At 39.9% G+C, this 21,341-nt stretch overlaps 1 protein-coding gene across 4 annotated transcripts in view; it reads left to right on the top strand.

The window, feature by feature from the left end:
• The window catches only part of LOC140211208 (caM kinase-like vesicle-associated protein), a 232,373-nt gene that overhangs the window by 98,844 nt on the left and 112,188 nt on the right, over positions 1-21,341 (top strand). For all 4 annotated transcript variants that reach the window (XM_072280809.1, XM_072280808.1, XM_072280807.1 and 1 more), the window contains exon 2: positions 2,323-2,436. In XM_072280809.1, the coding sequence (XP_072136910.1) occupies positions 2,342-2,436 (95 nt within the window). In that variant the 5' untranslated portion in view covers positions 2,323-2,341. The remainder of the gene's footprint in view (positions 1-2,322; positions 2,437-21,341) is intronic.

The following is a 21,341-nucleotide window of genomic DNA, read 5'->3' as shown; positions in this document are numbered from 1 at the left end:
GAGGATCAAAAGCAGTTCAGGTTGGGTTGGAGTCCCCACCCCCCAGCTAACACCAGCACCAACAATGGTCAGTAGGACTGAGCAGTGCCATATTCAGGCCGTAATACACTGTGGCATCAAATCATCCATTGCCACTTGACATCACCATGTCAGCAAATTGGGTTCCTTGGTATATTTGATGGAGATTTTCATTCTGATTCAGTTTTGCAAGCCATGAAACTGGGCACCTATATTAGAAAATATTTCCTGTTCGACCCATGCATCCAGTATGTGCAACATGACAGCAGCACAGTTGCGTGAAGGTGGCATGGCAATATGTGGGTGGTTTAGTAGAGGGAACGCAGTAGCATTGGCAGCACAGTAGTGTAGCGGTTAGCGTAACACCTTACGTAGCCAACAACCTGGGTTCAATCCCACCGCTGTCTGTAAGGAGTTTGTATATTCTCCCCAAGATCATGTGGGATTCCTCTCTTTCCTCCCTCATTCCAGCAACATATGGGATAATAAGTTAATTGGGTGGCTCAGGCTTTTTGGGCCTGTTACTCTGCTGTACAGGTTTCCCCCATTATCCGAGGGTAGAGCATTCCTATGAAACGGTTCGTAAGCCGGAATGTCGTAAAGTGAAGAAGCAATTACCATTTATTAATATGGGAAAAATTCTTGAGCATTCCCAGACACAAAAAATAACCTACAAAATCATGCAAATAATACATAAAACCTAAAATAACAGTAACATATAGTAAAAGCAGGAATGATATGATAAATACACAGCCTATATAAAGTAGAAATACTTTTCTGCAATCAATGAAGCACTGTCTGGCGCAGCGAAAACCTCATGCAAGCGTTCTCGGCAGAAATACTCGGCACAAACGCTCTCAGCAGAAACATTCTCTCCAGTAACCTTTAAGCTACGAAGCTGCCAAATTATACCAAATAACACATAAAAATACACAGCCTATATAAAGTAGAAATAATGTATGTACAGTGTAGTATCACTTACTGGAATTGAGAAGACAGCGAGCACACTGATGATGGTGTGTTAGGCTGAGTCGTCGGGGGTTGGGGTGGTGGGACACTGGGGTGTCATCTCATCGTCGTCTGTTTCCATCAGGGCAGGCAGGTCATCTTCTTCTATGTTTGCTTGCCTCGATGTCGAAGGTGGAGGTTCATCGTCTGCTGTGGCTGATGTAGAAGGCTTGAAAAATGACAGTATGCTTGACTGCTTAGCCTTGCACATTTATCTATCATACAGTTCTCTTTAAGCACTCAAACCCTCCTGCAAATATGCCCTAAACCTACGTATCCTTTCAAAATTAAAGTCGTACTTTCATGCAATCATTGCAGCGAAAATCTCACGCAGTTGCTTCACGTTCAGTTCCTAGATGACTTCGCTTTCAGTCCGTTCGCTACTGCACTCGGTTTCAATTGTTATCCTTTCCTCTTCCAATTGCATCAGCTCTTCATCTATTAGTTCGTAGTCATGGGATGCCAAAACCTCTTCAACATCATTTTCATCAACTTGCACAAGCCAAACCCACTTTGTCCTTACTTCGTTCACCACGATCGAAACGCTTAATTATGTCTAGTTTTACGCTAAGTGTAACACCCTTACGAGCTCTTTTCGGCTCTTCTGATACCTTAGAACTCATCTTGCTAACGCATGCTCAAAATAAATCGACATAAAGCACAGATGCTCACAGGCACATGTTTAAGCAATGCCGGCTAGAATGCAATTCCAGGGGAGGAGCTTGGCTGCTCGGGGAGCACGCTGCCTTTTTCCGTAACAGTGAAAGCACCTTCTGTTAGCGAAAACAGGTAACTAATGTAGGTCTTTTGTAACAGCGAGGTGTCGTAGGGTGAACATTCGAAAAGCGGGGGACACCTGTATCTCTAAATAAATATCACAGTATTACAAATGTAGTCAGGCCACCACAGACAGTAGGAAATCTCCCTGACCTAATTTCTCTCCAAGATGCTGGATGCCACATTCCAGCTCTGGGATGCTTGATTCACCAAGTTAAGATCTGGCTTGGCATGGCCTTGATACTTCTCTCTAGATCAGGGATGGCCAACCTTTTACATTCCATGTGTCAATTTTTTCATGCACGAGTTCAGATGCGCCATACAACTCTTGTGCCCCCATTCAATTCTTGTAAAAATATGTTAGTATAGAACTCGTGCATGAAAAAATTGGCGCATGGAATGTAAAAGGTTGGCCACCCCTGCTCTAGATGGTGAATCTGAAGTGCCACCCTACATCTACATGGACCTTGGTAGGTCTACACTTTTTAACCAAACGTCTTTGTTTTGCTTCCAACACAGGCAAAGGCAAACATCAGCGATGCCTTTTGGCTGCATAACCCTTGGTGACAAAAAGGATTATAACAACCCTTCAGATGTAACAGACAAATATGATTTGGGACAGACAGTCAAGACGTAAGTACACAGTTTTCTCCATGAGATTATAAATATTAGGTCCACTTGAATTAATTTATTTTATTAGAAGTACAGCACAGAAAAAGCCCTTGGAGCTGCGCTGCCCCAGCAGCCTCCGATTTAACCCTAACCTAATCACGGAACAATTTACAATATCTGATTAACCTACTAGTCTTTGGACTGTAGGAGTAAATCGGAGCACCTGGAGGAAACCCACACATTCCACAGGTAGGATGTACGAACTCCTTACAGATGATATGGGAATTGAACTCCGAACACTAATGCCCTGGGTTTAATTAATATGCAGAATTCAGTGTAATCATTGCATGTTACAAAGCTTGGCTGTTGGAGCTCAAAAGTAGGTGAACGTGAATGATATTTGGTAGTAGATTTTTATTAAGACGTAATGCGGTTTTATTAAGATGTAACACTGATATGTCCCCTCACTCCTGGTCTGTTCAGTTAAATCCAATCGATGAAGTGAAAGTCCTTTTAGTCTACCAATTATAAAGGGCATGTTTTAGACAATTATCGCTTCTGCAGCTATTACTGGTGAAGAAATATATTAAGGCACGCAGAGATAAAAAGGGATGATTGGCTCCATTGAACAGTGAAAAAGACAAGTGAAATATTGAAAAGCATAAAAAAGCTACAAACAGGCTAAAACAGGAGGTGTATGAAATGCTCAGGAGATCGAGCAATGTTGCTGGTGGACGAAACAGCATTAATATTTCAGATGGGGAGAGAACAGAGAGAGAGAGAGAGATTTCTGCAATGGGTGGAGACTGAGAGAATTGGAGTGACACAAGTAGTGGTGCCAGATGAATGAGTGTGGAAGATGTGTTATACGTAGCTGTTCTGAATGGAGGATGAGTAAATCAAGGGAGATGAATTGGAACTGAGCAGAGGGAAATACAATCTGTAAGAGACACAGTCAATAGAAATATGAAGTAAAAGAGAATAGTATGGTGTCAATAGCTAGAAAGACTGCAGAGGATATTTACAAGGATGTTGCTGAAAGACTGAGTTATGGAGAGAGATTGAACAGACTGGGACTTTATTCACTGAGTGCAGAAGAATAAGCAGCGATATCATAGAGTTGTCTGAATTATGCCCCTCATGGTTAACATGGTCAGTGCACATTATCTTTTTTCCCAGGGCTAGGAACCAAGACCTAGAGAGGTTTAAAGGTAAGAGATCTAATAGGAACCCAGAGGGTGATTATATATGAAATGAGCTGCCAGAAGATGTGGTTGAGGTGGGTACATTACAAAAGTTAAAATGCCCTTGGACAGGTACATGAACAGGAAAGGTTTAGGAATATGGGCAAAATGGGACTTGCTTAGATGGGAATCTTGGTTAACATGGATCAATTGGCTGAATGGCCTGTTTCCGTGCTATATGCCTTTATAATAGAATGTCAGAAGTATTCAACAGGTCAGGCTGAGAGAGAGAAACTAATTTCCAACTGACCTGTTCCGATACAAAATGGAGATCATGATTATGACTGTTCCTTTCGCTATTCAAGATTTGTTGCTCACAATGTAGGCCATGAATTAATGGGGAAAGGTGGAATGTTAAGGGGTAGCTAAAGAGATTGTAGAAGCATTCAAGAATCACCAGATTCTGGAATTGTTCCTGAGGAATGGAAATGTGCAAATGTCACTCCACTCTTTAAGAAGGGGATGAGGCAGAAGAAAGGTAACTATAGTCTAGTTACTACAAACGCATTACTGCCTGGTTCGGAAATTGCACCGTCTTGGATCGCAAAACCCTGCAGCGGATAGTGAGGTCAGCTGAAGGAATCATCGGGGTCTCTCTTTCCGCCATTACAGACATTTACACCACACGCTGCATCCGTAAAGCTAACAGCATTGTGAAGGACCCCATGCACCTCCCATACAAACTCTTCTCCCTCCTGCCACCTGCCAAAAGGTACTGAAGCATTTGGGCTCTCGCGACTAGACTGTGTAACAGTTTCTTCCCCCAAGCCATTAGACTGCTCAATTCCCAGAGTCTAGTCTGACACCAACCTATACACACACACTCAACTGAACACCACTCCATTCCCTTCGCAATTTTTGCTCATTTCTGTCTCAATTCCTGCTAAAACATTGCTTACATTTACATTATTTATTATTATATTGTTATTTGTTCTTTACTGTGCCTATTGTCTTGTTTATTAATTATTGTAATGTCTTGCACTGTTTTGTGCACTTTATGTAGTCCCATGTAAGCCTGAAGTCTAATGTAGTTTTGTGTTGTTTCACGTAGTCTAGTGTAGTTTTGTGTTGCTTCATGTAGCACCATGGTCCTGGAGGAACGTTGTTTCGTTTTTACTGTGTACTGTACCAGCAGCTTATGGTTGAAATGACAATAAAAGCGACTTGACTTGACGTGAGTTAGCCCAGCTTCAGTGGTTGGGATGATGCTGAAGTCCATTAATAAGGATGAGGTTTTGGGGGTACCTGGAGGCACGTGATAAAATAGGCCAAAGTCAGCATGGTATTCTAAAGGGGAAATCTTGTCTGACAAATCTGTTGGAATTCTTTGAGGAAATCACAGGCAGGATAAATAAAGGAGTATCAGTGGATGTTTCAGAAGGCCTTTGACAAGGTGCAGCACATAAGGCTGCTTAACAAGATGAGAACCTTTGGTATTACAAGAAAGGTTCTAGCATGGATAAAGAATTGGCTGACTGGCAGGAGGCAAAGAGAGGGAATAAAAGGCGCCTTTTCTGGTTGACTGCCGGTGACCACTTCTTTTCATATTATATGTCAGTGATTTGGATGGCGGAACTGGTAGCTTTGTGGCCAAGTTTGTGGACAATACAAATATAGGTGGAAGGGACAGGCAGTGTCGGGGAAGCAGAGTGTCTGGTAGATTGGGAGAATGGGCAAAGGAGTGATAGGTAGAATATAATGTAGGGAGGTATAAGGTCATGTACTTTGTCAGAAGGAATAAAGGTGTAGACTATTTTCTAAACAGGGAGAAAATTTAAAAATCAGAGGTGCAAAGGGACTTGAGTTCTTGTGCAGGATCCCCTAAAGGTTAACTTGCACACTGAATTGACGATAAGGAAGGCAAATGGAATGTCAGCATTCATTTCAACAGAATGAGAATATAAAAACAAGAATGTAATGCTAAGGCTTTATAAGGGACAGGTCAGACTACTCTTGAAATATTGTGAGCAGTTTTGGACACTTTATCTAAGATATTCTGGCATAAGAGAGGGTCCAGAGGAGGTTAACCATACCATAGAAACCATAGAAACTACAGCACAGAAACAGGCCTTTTGGCCATTCTTGGCTGTGCCGAACCATTTTCTGCCTAGTCCCACTGACCTGCACACGGACCATATCCCTCCATACACCTTCCATCCATGTATCTGTCCTCCAATTTATTCTTAAGTGTTAAAAAAGAACCCGCATTTACCACCTCATCTGGCAGCTCATTCCATACTCCCACCACTCTCTGTGTGAAGAAGCCCCACCTAATGTTCCCTTTAAATTTTTCCCCCCTCACCCTTAACCCATGTCCTCTGGTTTTTTTCTCCCCTTGCCTCAGTGGAAAAAGCCTGCTTGCATTCACTCTATCTATACCCATCATAATTTTATATACCTCTATCAAATCTCCCCTCATTCTTCTACACTCCAGGGAATAAAGTCCTAACCTATTCAACCTTTCTCTGTAACTGAGTTTCTCAAGTCCCAGCAACATCCTTGTAAACTTCTCTGCACTCTTTCAACCTTATTTATATCCTTCCTGTAATTTGGTGACCAAAACTGAACACAATACTCCAGATTCAGCCTCACCAATGCCTTATACAACCTCATCATAACATTTCAGTTCTTATACTCAATACTTTGATTAATAAAGGCCAATGTACCAAAAGCTCTCTTTACGACCCTATCTACCTGTGACACCACTGTTAGGGAATTTTGTATCTGTATTCCTAGATCCCTCTGTTCCACTGCACTCCTCAGTGCCTTACCATTAACCCTGTATGTTCTACCTTGGTTTGTCCTTCCAACGTGCAATACCTCACACTTGTCTGTATTAAACTCCATCTGCCATTTTTCAGCCCATTTTTCCAGCTGGTCCAAGTCCCTCTGCAGGCTCTGAAAAACTTCCTCACTGTCTACTACACCTCCAATCTTTGTATCATCAGCAAATTTGCTGATCCAGTTTACCACATTATCATCCAGATCATTGATATAGATGACAAATAACAATGGACCCAGCACTGATCCCTGTGGCACACCACTAGTCACAGGCCTCCACTCAGAGAAGCAATTCTCTCCTACCACTCTTTGGCTTCTCCCATTGAGCCAATGTCTAATCCAATTTACCTCTCCACGTATACCTAGCGACTGAATTTTCCTAACTAACCTCCCATGCGGGACCTTGTCAAAGGCCTTACTGAAATCCATGTAGACAATATCCACTGCCTTCCCTTCATCCACTTTCCTGGTAACCTCCTCGAAAAACTCCAATAGATTGGTCAAACATGACCTACCACGCACAAAGCCATGTTGACTCTCCCTAATAAGTCCCTGTCTATCCAAATGCTTGTAGATTCTGTCTCTTCGTACTCCCTCCAATAACTTACCTACTACCGATGTTAAACTTACCGAGATTCATGAGAATAATCCCAGGAATGAAAGGGTTAACCTATGAGGAGCGTTTGATAGCTCTGGGCCTGTACTCACTGGGGAGGGGATCTCATTGAAATCTATCAAAAATTGAAAGGCCTTGATAGAGTGGATGTGGATGTGGAGAGGATGTTTCCTGCAGTGGGAGAGTCTAGGACCAGAGGATCCAACCTCAGAATTGAGGATATTTAGAACAGAGATGAGGAAAAAATTCTTTAGACAGATGGTGGTGAGTCTGTGGAATTCATTTCCACAAACAGCGGTGCAGGCCAAGTTATTGGGTATATTCAAGGCAGAGGTTGATAGGCTCTTGGTTAATCAGGCCATTAAAGGTTATGGGGAGAAGATAGGAGAGTTGAAAGGGACAATAAATCAGCCATGATGAAATGGTGGCACAGACTCGATGGTCTGAATGACCTAATTTTGCTTCTATGCCCTATTGTCTAACATGAGGAGGAGCTCTTTCACTCAGAGGGTAATGGGAGTGTGGAACGAGCTGGCAGTGCAAATGTGGATGCGGGTTCAGTTTCAACATTAAAGAGAATTTTGGATAGATCCATTGATGGGAGGGCTATGGTCTGAGTGCAGGACAATGGGACTAGGCAGATTAATCACTCAGCACAGAATAGAAGGGCCAAAGGACCCTGTTTCTGTGCTGTAGTGTTCTATGACTCTATGATTCTAATGTCTGGAAAAATGAATAACACACACACACAAAATGCTGAAGGAACTCAGCAAGTCAGGCAGCATCTATAGAGAGGAATAAACAGTCAATATTTCTTTTTTTTTAATTTCATTTTTATTTGGATAAGGAATTCACAAATATCATGTACTTTTTTCACACATATAACCTTTTCCATTTTTTTATATGTATAAAACTACACTTATTTATACATTCTTAAGTACACATTGAGATGATATAAAAGGAAATTAAACATTTAAATAGATAATTATGTACTGTGGTAAATCTAACCTATTAGGCTAAGTAATGAAATTAGTTGTTAAGAAAAATGGTAATAATAGTTTCCATATAACCCTTCTGGACCATTTCCACTAGTCCAAAATGTTGTATATAAGCCTATGTATCAACCATTGTAGGTGTTTATATCCTAATTTGTTCATGCTTGCTCCTGCCCGCAGACATAATTATCCAATCCCTATGTACTTACTAACTTAATTTTTTCATTTTTTTATCCCTTTCCCAAATCTTTCCCTTTACTTGTGTTAATTCTCTATTTTCCAAAAAAAAACAAAAAAAACAAACATTTAGACTAGGGGTGCTTACGTTAGCAATATTACTGTGTTGATGAGAAGAGCAGTATAAATCATTAGGAGAGTCATCTAAAGTCTGCTCACATTGGGGTTATATATTTAATCCATTTATTCCAGATTTGATAAAATTTTTCTTTTTGAGTTTTCAGGGAGTAAGTCAACTTTTCCATTTTAAATATTTCCAAGATAATTTCGTACCAATCTTCTAATGTAGGTGGTATTGGATTTAGCCATTTTCTAGTGATTGATTTCTTACTTGCCGCTAAGAGGGCCTGCAGCAACTTTATATCTTCCTTCTGTTCAAGAAACAATACATGCCCCAAATAGAGCGTCTCAAAGTTCAGAGGTATCTGGGACCTAAGTCCCTTAACTAATGTTCTATGAATACCTTCCCAAAATAGACTTAATTTAGGGCAATCCCAAAAAATATGAAAATGATTTGCCTCCTTGGAGCCGCACCTTCTCCAACACATCACATTTGTATCTTTATATTTTTCCTGATATGGGGTCTTGAAGTATCTTATAATGTTTTTCCAACAATGTTCTCTCCAAGTCAAAGAATTAGTCGAGGACCATTGAAAGCTGCAGATTTTCCCCCAAGCCTCCTCTAAAAGTACCAACCCCGCTTCTTTCTCCCACTTCTCTTTAATATACAGTGTATTTACATTTTTAGCATGGGAGAGTGCATTATATAATCGAGAAACTGATTTACCAGGTATTGAACTGCAAGCCGAATTCAGAATCTTGAAAAATTCTAATTCTACTGTTGATAGGTCTGTATATCTACAACTCTGGTTAACATAGTTTCGTACTTGAAGGTACCTAAAAAAGTCATTATGTTCTAGGCCATGTTTGTCCTGCAGGATTTGGAAACTTTGTAATACTCTTTTATCTATAAATGAGAGGTAAGACCTTTCTTTATCCATAACTCAAATCTTTTATCTCCTCTGTTGGGAAGGAATTCGGTATCATATGCACACCATCTAAAGAGTTTTAACATGTTATTAATTCCACATGAATTAACCACCTTCTGCCATACTTTTAATGTAAGATTTATCCAAGCGTTTTTAAATTTTTCCAACTGGGCCATCAATCCTTTGTCAGCTATTGAGGCCTGAAGAGGAAAACTGTCAACTAATCCAAATTCTATTTCCTTCCATCTAGCCTTATATTCCCTATTACACCAATATAACAGAGGGGTTATCTGTGAGGCATAAAAATAATTTCTCAGGCAAGGAAGAACCATACCTCCTCCTTCCTTCCCTAACTGTAAGGTGTTATATCGAATTCTAGGTTTCTTTCCTTGCCAAATGAAGCAGGAAATCCATTTGTCCCATTCCCTGAATTGATTATCATCCACCTCCACCGGTAAAGTACGGAAAAGATACAATAACCGAGGAAGAATATTCATTTTTATAGTATTTATCCTTGAATTTAAACTTAAAAAGGGGATAAGATTCCATCTATGCATACCTGCTTTTATCTCTGAGATTAATGGCCCATAATTTACCTGTGACAGTGTTGAAAGATCCTTCGGCAGGGTTATTCCTAAATATTTTAATGATTTAGCTTCCCACTTAAGATCATATGTATCCTGCAACTTTTTGGATGGTGTATAATTTAGGGACATAACCTGCATTTTCTTTACATTTATTTTATAACCTGATATTTTCCCAAAGTCATCCAACAGTGTAAACAATCCTATAAATGATTTTTCTGGTTCACTCAGATAGACCAAAACATCACCTGTGAATAACGCCACTTTCTGTTCAATCCCTGCCACCTTGATACCTTTTACGATTTCGCTCTGTCTTATTAGTTGGGCAAGCGGTTCAATATATAGCGCAAAAAGGAGAGGAGAAATTGGGCATCCCTGTCTAGTGCCTCTCTCTAAGATGAAGGAGTCAGAGAGGTCCCCATTTATCTTAATTCGGGCTGTTGGGCTGTCATATAGAGTCTGAATTACTTTAATAAACTTTTCTTGAAAGCCGAATCTTCCTAACACTCTGTATAGGAATGCCCAACTAACCGAAACAAAAGCTTTCTCAGCGTCCAATCCTACTACCATTGTCTCTGTCTCGTTCTTATTAACCTGTTCTAATATGTGCAGAGTTCTCCTTATGTTGTCCTGTGTTTGTCTTTGTTGAATAAATCCAGTCTGGTCTAAGTGGATTAGGCCAGGTAAAAGCTTTTCCAATCTGCGCGCTAATATAGATGTAAATAGTTTGTAATCTAAATTAAGAACACTAATTGGCCGACAATTGCCACATTCTAGTTTATCTTTACCCTCTTTAGGAATAACTGAAATAATCGCTTCTCTCCAGGAAGGTGGAGTTTCTCCTCTCTGCAAGATCCAATTAAAGGTGTTAAGTAGTAATGGGGCTAAGTGTGTCTTCAGGGACTTGTACCACTCTGAGGTAAACCCATCAGAACCCGGGGACTTTCCAGCCTTTAATCTAGAGATGGCCACGTTCAGTTCTTTGACAGTTACTGGTTCTAATAAACTTTCATTTTGTAAATCTGTAAGTTTAGGTAGATCTAAAAAATTCAATACACTGTCTATATAGGGCTCATTGGGGGCCCGGGGTTGGGAGTACAGCTCTCGATAATATGTTTCAAAACTCTCTTGAATTTTCCCTATTGTACTCTCCACAAGCTTTGTCTTTGGATTCTTTATTTTATGAATTGTATTGTCTGCTTGTTGTTTTCGTAATTTATATGCTAATAATCTAGCTGATTTACCTCCTACTTCATAATTCTTTTGTCTCAGGTAAAGAAAATTTCTTTGAGTTTCCAACGTATAAATATCGTCAATTTCACTTTGCAATTTCCTAATTTCCTGTTTTCGACTTGAATTACTTTTGTTGCTATCTACAACTTGAAGCTGTTTTAATTTTCCTTGAAGGTCTGCTAATTTTTGTGCATTGATTTTTTTCATGTGAGTGGTAATGGAGATAATTTTCCCTCTCAGTACAGCTTTCAATGTATCCCATAAGATCACTGGTGATGTTTCTCCCGTGTCATTAAGGTCTAGATATTCTTCGATTTCTCCCCTTAATCTCTCCATTACTTTCGGGTTATTGAGTATATGTGAGCTTAGCCTCCATAGTGTTATCCTCATTTTCCTTTCCAGGATTAGAGACATAGAGACTGGGCTATGACCCGACAGATCAACTGTTGCAATATTACAGTTTTTTATCCTGAGTCTATCTGTATTAAAGATAAAGAAATAGTCTATCCTTGAATAGGCTGAATGAGGGAAAGAGTAATATGTATAATCTTTACTAGTAGGGTGTAATTCCCTCCAGACATCTATAATTCCCAACTCCTCCATCAATGAATTCACTTTCCGAGTCAGAGGTTTATTCTGAGTAACTATTCTTGAAGAATCTAATATAGGATTTAATCTAATATTAAAATCCCCTCCACAAATTACTACCCCTTGAGAACTGACCATTAGGTCAAAAATATGTCTATAAAATGACCATTCACAACCTGGAGGAGCATAAACATTCAGCAATGTTATTTCTGTACCTTCTATTCTTCCTGTGATTTTTACGAACCGTCCTTCTTTGTCTCTAGTCTCTGAAATATGTTCATAATTAAGAGTACTTGATATTAAAGTAGCTACTCCTCTTTTGTGACTCAATTTATATGATGAATAAAATACATGCTTAAAGCCCATTCTTTATAATTTTCCATGTTCAGATTGGCTCATATTTGTTTCCTGGAGGAAAGCTATTTGTACCCTCTCTTTTTTCAATTTAGACATAATCTTATTTCTTTTAATTGGATTCAAAACCCCATTAACATTACAGGAAATTATTTTTACCAATTCAGTTTGCATTTTTCTCTACTAGAAAAAAAAACATTCTCCTTTTCTAACCAAACAGTAAGCAATCCCTTCTCAACAGTAAACCAAGACATATAACCACACCCTAGACATTTTTGAACGTGCAACATTTGAAAATTTTTCCTGACTTCCCACAGTGAGGCCTGAGCACCGACCCCCCTCAGTTCAGAGGGATAACCTCTATCTTCACCCTGTGTTAGAGGGCCCTCAGCAGTTTGAATAATCATAGAGAATTTTCTCCTATTTATGTCTCGACCATATTGCTATCATTCAAGTTATTCTGTCTAGTTTATTTTCAGTTACCAGTTTTCATTTTACCTTTAAGTCCAATTTACTCTTTTCAGTCATTTCTCTTAATTAATCTGTGTTCTCTGTACATTCGCGTCTGAATATTTGCAGCTTTTCCTTGTAGTTTGACACTCTGGTTCGTGTGGAGCCCCACTAACTGCCACGACTTCTGCCGAATTCTCTCCAGTAGCGACTCCGGTTGGGTGATAACTTTAATAGGTAGTCCCCGGTCCGCCAGGTCCAACGTTGCCTCCTCCACCGTAGCGTAAGTTTTTGTCCCTTCATCGTAAAAGACTCTCAGCCGAGCTGGATACAGGGTCTGGAATTTGATGTTGTTTTCCTTCAGGACTCTCCATGTTTCCGTATATTCCTTCCATCTGGCAAGAATCCCTGGTGCGTAGTCGTGGTCTAAACTGATTTTACAGTTGTTCCACATGAAACCTTTCTTTTGCCATGCCCATTTAAGCACCTCTTCCTTTGTTCTGTAACTGAGAAATCTGACCAGAATCGATCTGGGCTGGGCGCCTGCTGGAGGCTGTGGTGCCAACGCGCGGTGAGCTCTTTCTATCTGTAGGTCTTTTGCGGCCGGTATGTCAAGGTTCTCTCTAAGTAGCTTCTCCACGAAGGGAATCATCAATCCGGGTTTACCTTCAGTTCCTTCGGGAACTCCGTAAATCCTCACATTTTCCCTTCTCGAACGGCCTTCTTTATCTATTAGTTTCCACTGGAGCTGGTCTTGCAGCTTCAGCATTTCTGCTATCACCTCCTCTGCGTTTTGTAGCTTCTCTTCAATTCCAACAATCCTGGCTTCGGCTTCATCTATCCGCAAGTTAGTTTTTACTATTTCTCCTTTAATATCTTCCAGCTGTTTGCTGTTATCTTGTCGGAACTCGCGAATCTCTCTGAGAATCAAGGACAGAGTCACCGATTCCCCCTCATTATCTCCGTCCTGGCTTGCCGTGGGGGAGCTAGGCCCGTCGCCTTGCTGCGTCTCTTTATGTTTATCAGCCTTCGGAGCGGACTTTTTAATCTTGTTCTTAGACATCATCCTTGCCCCTTTTATTAATATAGTTATGCAATATTAAGTATTTGTCTAAATTCGATTATGGGGCAGTTTACCTTCTTTTTTGTCGAGAGACCTTTTCCTTACACCGCCATTCCCTTGATGACCCGGAAGTCCGCCAAACAGTCAATATTTCAAGCAGAGTCCCTTCTTCAGGTCTGGAAAAGCAGAGGAAAGAAGCCAGAATAAGGAGGTTGGAGAGAGGAAGGAGTACAAGTCAGATGGTGATAGGTGAAGCCAATGGTAGGTGGGTGGGAGAAGTGGGGTGAAGTGAGAAGCTGGGAGGTGATAGGTGGAAAAGGTAAATGGCTAAATAAGAAGGAAACTGATAGGAGAGGAGAGTGTTCTGGGTTTCTTGGATGTGGCTGGGCTGCTGGCTGGGAGTTGCGGTTGGGCCAGACTGGCAGTTGGGGCCGTTGACTGAGTGGGTGGGGACTTTGGTGTGGAGGAGCCTAGTAGTTTGGAAAGAGTTAGTTTGTAGTCTATGGCTGCAAAGGGTGGGGGGGGGGGTGAGATTGAAGGAGGAGGATGGAAGACTGTGGAATACTCCAGAAGTAACGGTAGCCAAAAAGGGGTGCATCAAGTGAAAGACTTGAAGTAATGGGGGACAACAAATTGAGGAAAATGGGTGAATTGTTGGAATTTATAGTTCTGTATAAAATTAAAGGTCAGAAGAAAGGGGAAGGAGGATTTAGAGCCCTTAATCCTTTGAAAGCGGCAGCAGCATTAGAGAACCAAATAGGTATAGGATTCCAGGCCAAGATTTTGTCTAATGGATTGCTGAAAATTTGTTGCAAAGATATTGACCAATATAACAGTGCTAAAATTGTGGGAAAATTGGTTGTGAAAGTGGAGTGTATTACTCTGAAAGAAAGGAAGGGAGTTAAGGGGGTAGTGTATGGTATTTGGTTAGGCATGACTGAAAAGGAAATTTTGGACGGTATTAAAGGTGGTCGAGTAATTGAAGCCAAACAATTAAAATCGAGTAAGAGGTGGTAATTGGGATTCTCCTGTTCTTCTGGTTTTTGCAGGTGATGTTATTCCAACTAGAGTCTATCTTGGGTGCATGTCTTATCAAGTTAGAGATTACATTAGACCTCCCTTACTCTGTTATAATTGCCAGAGATTTGGTCATGTTGCTGGTTCATGTCGAGGTAAAAGAAGATGTATGAAATGTGGAGAGGATCATGATATTAAAGCATGTAAGGCAGCGGTGCCTAAATGCAGTAACTGTGGAGGGGACCATATAGCGGCGTTCAGAGGATGTGAGTATTTTAGTAAGGCAAAGCAGATTCAGGATGTTAGTATCCAACAAAAAATATCATATGCTGAGGCAGTAAAGAAAGTTGATAGAGAGCAAAGGGTAAGTAAAGAAAAGATTGGAATGATGGGGAGTCAGTTCATTCTGAGTTCTCCAACTATAGATCCTTCAGGCATGTTGTTGATGACTAAAGAGTCTTTTTTGGCATTTTTTGTTGATGTACTGGTCGGGGCTAAAACTACAGCCAAGAGGTCGAATATGATAAAAATAGTTGTTGGAACTGCAGAGAGATTCCTTGATATAAAACAAATTTCACCGGAAAAATTACGAGTATATGACAGACAAACAATCACTGAATCCTTCCCAGTTGTTGGGATCAGAGAGTATGGAGGATCTTTATGTGGACGAAGAGGCCAATAATTAGTATTTGGAAGTTTTTAATATTACAATGGAATGCAAGAAGTTTATCTGAAAATGGTCAAAAATTAAAAAGATTTGTTGGAACTTCTAAAGACAAGCGTGATTTGATCTGTATACAGAAGACATGGTTAAGGCTTCATTTAGATTTTGCGATCCCTGGATATGATAGCCTGAGAGTTGACAGAATGGGTAAATCTGGTGGAGGGTGTGCAACTTTCATAAAAACAGGACTCCAGTTTAGAAGACTTGATTTTAAATCTAACTTGAAATTGTGGCTGTGGAGGTTTGGAGCTCTTGTGGTCAAATAACTTTGATTAACTTTTATAATCCAGGTAAGATGATGTTATCAGATTTGGATGAAATTATGAATAAGGTAAGATCCCCAGTAATCTGGGTTGGAGATTTCAGTGCCCATAATCCTATATGGGGTAGTGAAAGTAAAGATAGTAATGGAGCGGTAGTAGAGAAGTTTCTAGATAAATACAACATGGTACCGCTAAATGACGGAAAGCCTACAAGATTTAATATTATAAAGAATACCTGTAGTCACTTAGACTTATCTATCACTTCCTCAAACTTAGCTAGGATTGGGGAAGGGGATGTTATGGACAGATACACACTAGGAAGTGATCACTATCCTATATTATGTAGATTTGGTAGAAATTTGATAGTAGAAGTTGAGGAGAGGTCTGCTAGGTATAATTTTTCTTTGGCCCATTGGGATGAGTACCAGGAGGAAGCTGTGGATATTAAGAGATTAATAGTGAGGGCTCCATAGATGATTGGAATGAATCCCTCTGTTCTATAATTCATAAAGTTGCTCAGTTGACTATACCGCTACAGAATGTTCCTAAGGCTCGAGCACTAGTTCCGTGATGGAATAAAAATTGTGATATAGCAGTAAGAAACAGAAATAGAGCTTACAGGAAATTAAGAAAATTAAGAAAGTACCCAGTGTTAGAAAATGTTATGGAGTATAAAAAGGAAAGAGCAGTAGCAAGGAGAGTAATTAAAAACGCAAAGAGGGATAGTTGGAGAAGATTTTGTGGAACCCTGGGCCCTGAGACACCTATAAAGCAGCTATGGACGATCATTCACAGAATGCCAGGGATATATAGAAGACCACCTATCCCAGCTTTGCTGGAAGGAGGTATTGAACCTGTAACCAATAAGGAAAAGGCTGATATGTTTGTAGAGGTGTTCCAAGCGTTACACAGTTCTGGAGAGTTAGGTGATTTGAGAAAGGAAATTATGTTAAAGGAAAGTTGGAAATTGGACAGGAGTTTGGATGATAATAGTTCCATAAATTTGTTTTTCTCCCTTCAGGAATTGCAGGAAGCTGTCCAATCAGGTTCAAACACTTCTCCTGGTAGGGATGGACTGTGTTATGAATTGCTTAAGCATTTAGATGACTCTGTATTAATAGAAATTCTAGAATTGCTTAACTCAGTGTGGAAAGAAAGAAAATTACCAGTAGAATGGAAGCATGCGGTGGTAGTTCCAGTTTTAAATCCAGGTAAGGACGCGTCTAGTCCTAGTTCGTATCGGCCTATAGCTTTAACGTCAGCGCTTATGGAACGAATGGTCACCAACAGACTTGTTTATTTTTTGCAAAATAAGGGACATTTTGCTGCCTATCAAAATGGTTTTAGAACTGGAAGATCAACAATGGAACCTGTTGCCCTTTTAGATCACGATATTGAAAAAGTATTTCAAAATAGAGAAGTAATGGTATGTGTATTTCTAGATATTGAAAGAGCATATGACCCGCTATGGAAGGATGGCTTATGATGCAGTAATTAGAGGTAGAATGTTTAATTGGATCAAAGATTTCCTTAAGGAAAGGACAATTCAAGTAAGAACAGGCGGAACAAGCTCCAAGTCAGTTAAAATAGGTAATGGTACCCCTCAAGGAAGTGTCCTTTGCCAAGTTCTTTTTAATGTCATGATAAATGATATCCTTGATCAGGTAGGGACAGAATTTGGCAAATCATTGTTTGCAGATGATAGTGCAATCTGGAAGAGGAAGAAACATCAAGTATATATTAAGGCAGGTACAAAAGGCTTTCAGATCAGTTAAAAACTGGGCTAATAAATGTGGTTTCAGGATTCCTGCTTCTAAGTCCAAATATATGATTTTTTGGCTTTAGAAGAAAGATTCCTGATTGTGAATTGTGTCTATATGATTCTCCACTAGGAAGAGTCAAGGTATTCAAGTTTTTAGGTGTCTGGTTTGATGAAAGACTTACTTGGAGGGTTCATATAGATAAAACAATTGGAAAGTGTGAGAAAGTTTTAAATGTTATGAGAAGTATCGCTGGATGTGACTGGGGAGCAGGACGGGAAACTATGTACTTAATATATCCAGCTATGATTAGATCAGTTATAGATTATGGTTGTACTGCTTATGGTTCCGCTGCTACGGCAGTGCTTGGAAAACTAGACACTGTGCAGTCCAAAACACTTAGACTCTGTTGTGGAGCTTTCAGAACAACATCAGTCCCAGCATTATGTGAGGAGATGGGAGAAGTGCCTCTGCATTTAAGATGAATTCAGTTGGGCCTGCAGTATTGGGCAAAAGTGAATGGATTCAATCACAGCTGTCCATCAAAGTGTCTTTTGCAGGGGAAGTCAGAGCGCCAAAGTAAAATCAAAAGATATCCATTTTTAGATTTGGTTAATAACTGGGCTGTGAAATTGAAACTGACTGAGGAAGACATAGTTGACCAAATTTGCTTGCCACCCGTCCCCTTTTGGCTCTTTCCAGAACCAGTAGACCTATTCCTCCTTTTTCAGCTTGAAGGAAGCAGTGCAATTTCATCAGCGTTGATCACGAATGAATATTTAAATAATAAATGGGGATCTTATCTGAAGATTTTTACTTGATGGCTCAGTGGACCCAGAGAGCAGTAGGGCAGGATTTGGGATGTATGTGTCTCAACTTGGAGTTAAGATTGGTCACCGGTTTTCAGATGGTGTTTCTGTCTTTGCAACAGAATTATTAGCAATCCTCTAGGCCTTATGGTGGATAGGAGACTCTTGACCAAGCAGGGTTATCATCTGTTCAGATTCTGCTGCTGCCTTAGAGGCTATAAATGAGAATAAATCAAAAGCTTGTCCTGACATAGTTATTGAGATTATCTTAGTGTTGTTTAGAGTAGGGAAGATGGGTTGTGCAGTTAGATTTTCATGGATACCTGGGCGTGCTGGGGTGGAGGGAAATGAAATTGCGGATGGCATTGCAAAGTCTTCCTTACAGAGCAGGCAAGTAGAAATTAGAGTTCCCCTAGGCAGAGCAGAATTGAGAAGTAGGATTAAAAAAGGCATAGAGAAGTGGCAGGAGGATTGGAAAAATGAATTAAGGGCAGGCATTATTTTTCTAGTCACCCACTAGTTAAAAAGGTCTCAGACTGTTACCTTTTAAGTCATAGAGATATGGTGAAATTTACAAGACTTGAGTTGGGGCATTGTGAGTTAAACTATTATTTAAAGATACTAGGAAAGTATCCTACTGGATTATGTGACTGTGGTAGTCCAGAGACAGTCCAGCATGTTTTGCTGAGCTGTAATCGATACAGAATTGAAAGAAGCATGTTGTTCAAGAGGCTGTCTGGTTTCAATTTATTTTGGTTTTCTATTAAATCTTTGTTTGGCCATCAAGAGAATCAACATCTGATTGAAGAGTTTATTATCCAGTTTATATCTGAGACTACGTTATATTCGAGAATTTGAGTTCCTTGAAGTTCTATAATTAATTATACCTCCTGCGGAGGGCTGTAATATGCCTAGATGCGTCTAAACAGCCCGAAATAGAAGAAGAAGAAGAAGGTGGTTGTTGTTGTTGTTGTTGTTCCAGGGGTGAAAGGGAAGGAGGAGGGGCAACAGAGGGATGTGAAAGGTAGTTGAGGAGAAGAGGTAAGAGGGGAGCCAGATGGGGAATGGAAGAAGAGGGAATTATGAGGGGTGGAGAAAGTTCCAGTTGCCTGTCACTTTAATTTTCCATTGCATTTCTACTCTGATGTCTCCAACTTTGGCTCCTACATCACTGGGAAAAGAACCAGAAGTGATATGAGGAGAAATATCTTAACTCAATCAGTGGTTGGGATATGGAGTGCATGACCTGGTGTAACATAATGTTCCAAGAAAAACCACTGTGTTTTCAATAAGCAGGAGGCCATCATTCAACTAAGCACATTTATATCTCCTGGGACTAATTTAATTCAGCAATTTAAGAGAACCAGTAGTTATCAGAACCGGCCAGTTAACCCATAACATTAACTCTTTTCTCTGTATGCAGGTAATACTGGGCTGCCTGAAATATCCATTTTTCTGTTGTTTACAAGGTTTTAACAACTATGAAACTTTGAACCTCAGAATCAAAATTGAAAATCCAACCATATTTTAATTTAAAAATAGTTATGAAAAGAGATAGGATTGATCCATGAATTTATTTTCTAAATTGGGACAAGGTTATTTCAAAAGAGACCAGAAGAGACCTGTCCAGCTCTTGGCTCTATCCCTCCCCCTCCTGTCTTCTCCCATCATTTTGGATCTCCCCCTCCCCCTCCAACTTTCAAATCCCTTACTCACTCTTCCTTCAGTTAGTCCTGACGAAGGGTCTCGGCCTGAAACGTCGACTGCACCTCTTCCTACAGATGCTGCCTGGCCTGCTGCGTTCACCAGCAACTTTGATGTGTGATGCTAAAAATTATAAGGTAGTTCTCGTGGGTTCATCGTTCAGAAATCTGACACAAAGGCAAAGAAGCCTTTTCTAAAACATTGAGTTTGAGTCTTCTGGCTTCTGTATCTCCTCTCTGATTGTAGTAATGAGAAGAGGGCATGTCCTGAGCGATGAGAAGTCCTAAATGATGGATGCCACCTTTTTGAGGCTTTTTGAAGCTGAGGAGGCTTGTACCCTTGATGGTGCTAGCTGAGTTTATAATCTTCTGCAGCCTTTTCCAATTCTATCTATGTACCTATCCAAGTGTCTTTTAAGTATTGTTAATGTACATGCCTCAACCACATCCTCTGGGAGTCATAGCACATACAGAACCCCCTCTATGTCTATTTGTCCTAGAAGTATCTGTTGCTTTGAACAAGCAGCATGTTCAGCCAGTTTCACTTTATGATACTGTCTCCCTTGATCCTTACCCTATCACAGACATTATCTTTGTTCACATCACCCCTCTCCCTTCTCCATATCTTAAACTGCTTATTTATATTTCTTACAGTTCTAATGACAAAAATCATCAGCCTGACACACTGCAGGCCGAAGGGCCTGTATTGTGCTGTAGGTTTTCTATGTTTTTATTAACTCAATTTGTCTACTGAGTATTTCCAGCATAAAGTCAGGACTTAAGACTGTGTAAGAAAAAAAGATGGAAAAGAGGCTGAACTATTGCTGCAAACTATTTAATGAAGTTTCAGTTGTCTGATCATAGAAACAATATTATTGCCCCCATAGAGCTCACAGCAGCAATCAGCAAGATTCTAGTATGAAAGATATTAATTTAAAAAGAAAAAAGTTATTACCTGTGGAAAAAGTGATCCCATTAAAGTGTTTTTAGTAATTCAGAAAGATCCCTCACTACATTCATACAGAGTTTTCATTATGATGAAAGCTTCGAATCAAAATTGGAAGGAATACGAAGTTTCAGAAACTAAGTTTTGCTCTCCATGGCAAAAGTACTGTGAAATAATTTAGTAGAGGGGGCTATTGAGGTGCCTCTGTCAGAAATGGCTACATTGATTCCAAGAAAGAATTGTCAACTCCTGACTGACTGGAATGATGAATTCCAAATCAATGGCTTTTTGTTCTTAAAAATTAATCCTTTTTCAATCTGTATAAAAAAGATGCAGCAAAGGAATGTGGACTCCAGTTGTTAAATTTCTTGTCCCAGTGTGGATTTTCTAACCCATTGATTTTGAAGATGGAAATATACCTGCATAAATATGCATCTCTGAAAAGCAAAGGTTAATGGAAATTCCAATTGATACGTACAATGCAAATCTAAATTTAAATTCAGAACCATCTTGGAAATTCCACTGAACTCGCTGATCAGTGAAATTTCTAATGTTACTCAACAATTGACT

Source organism: Mobula birostris, chromosome 16 (genome assembly GCF_030028105.1).
Source record: "Mobula birostris isolate sMobBir1 chromosome 16, sMobBir1.hap1, whole genome shotgun sequence".
In the NCBI taxonomy this organism is placed as follows: Eukaryota; Metazoa; Chordata; class Chondrichthyes; order Myliobatiformes; family Myliobatidae; genus Mobula; species Mobula birostris.
This window is presented reverse-complemented; position numbering and strand designations above follow the sequence as displayed.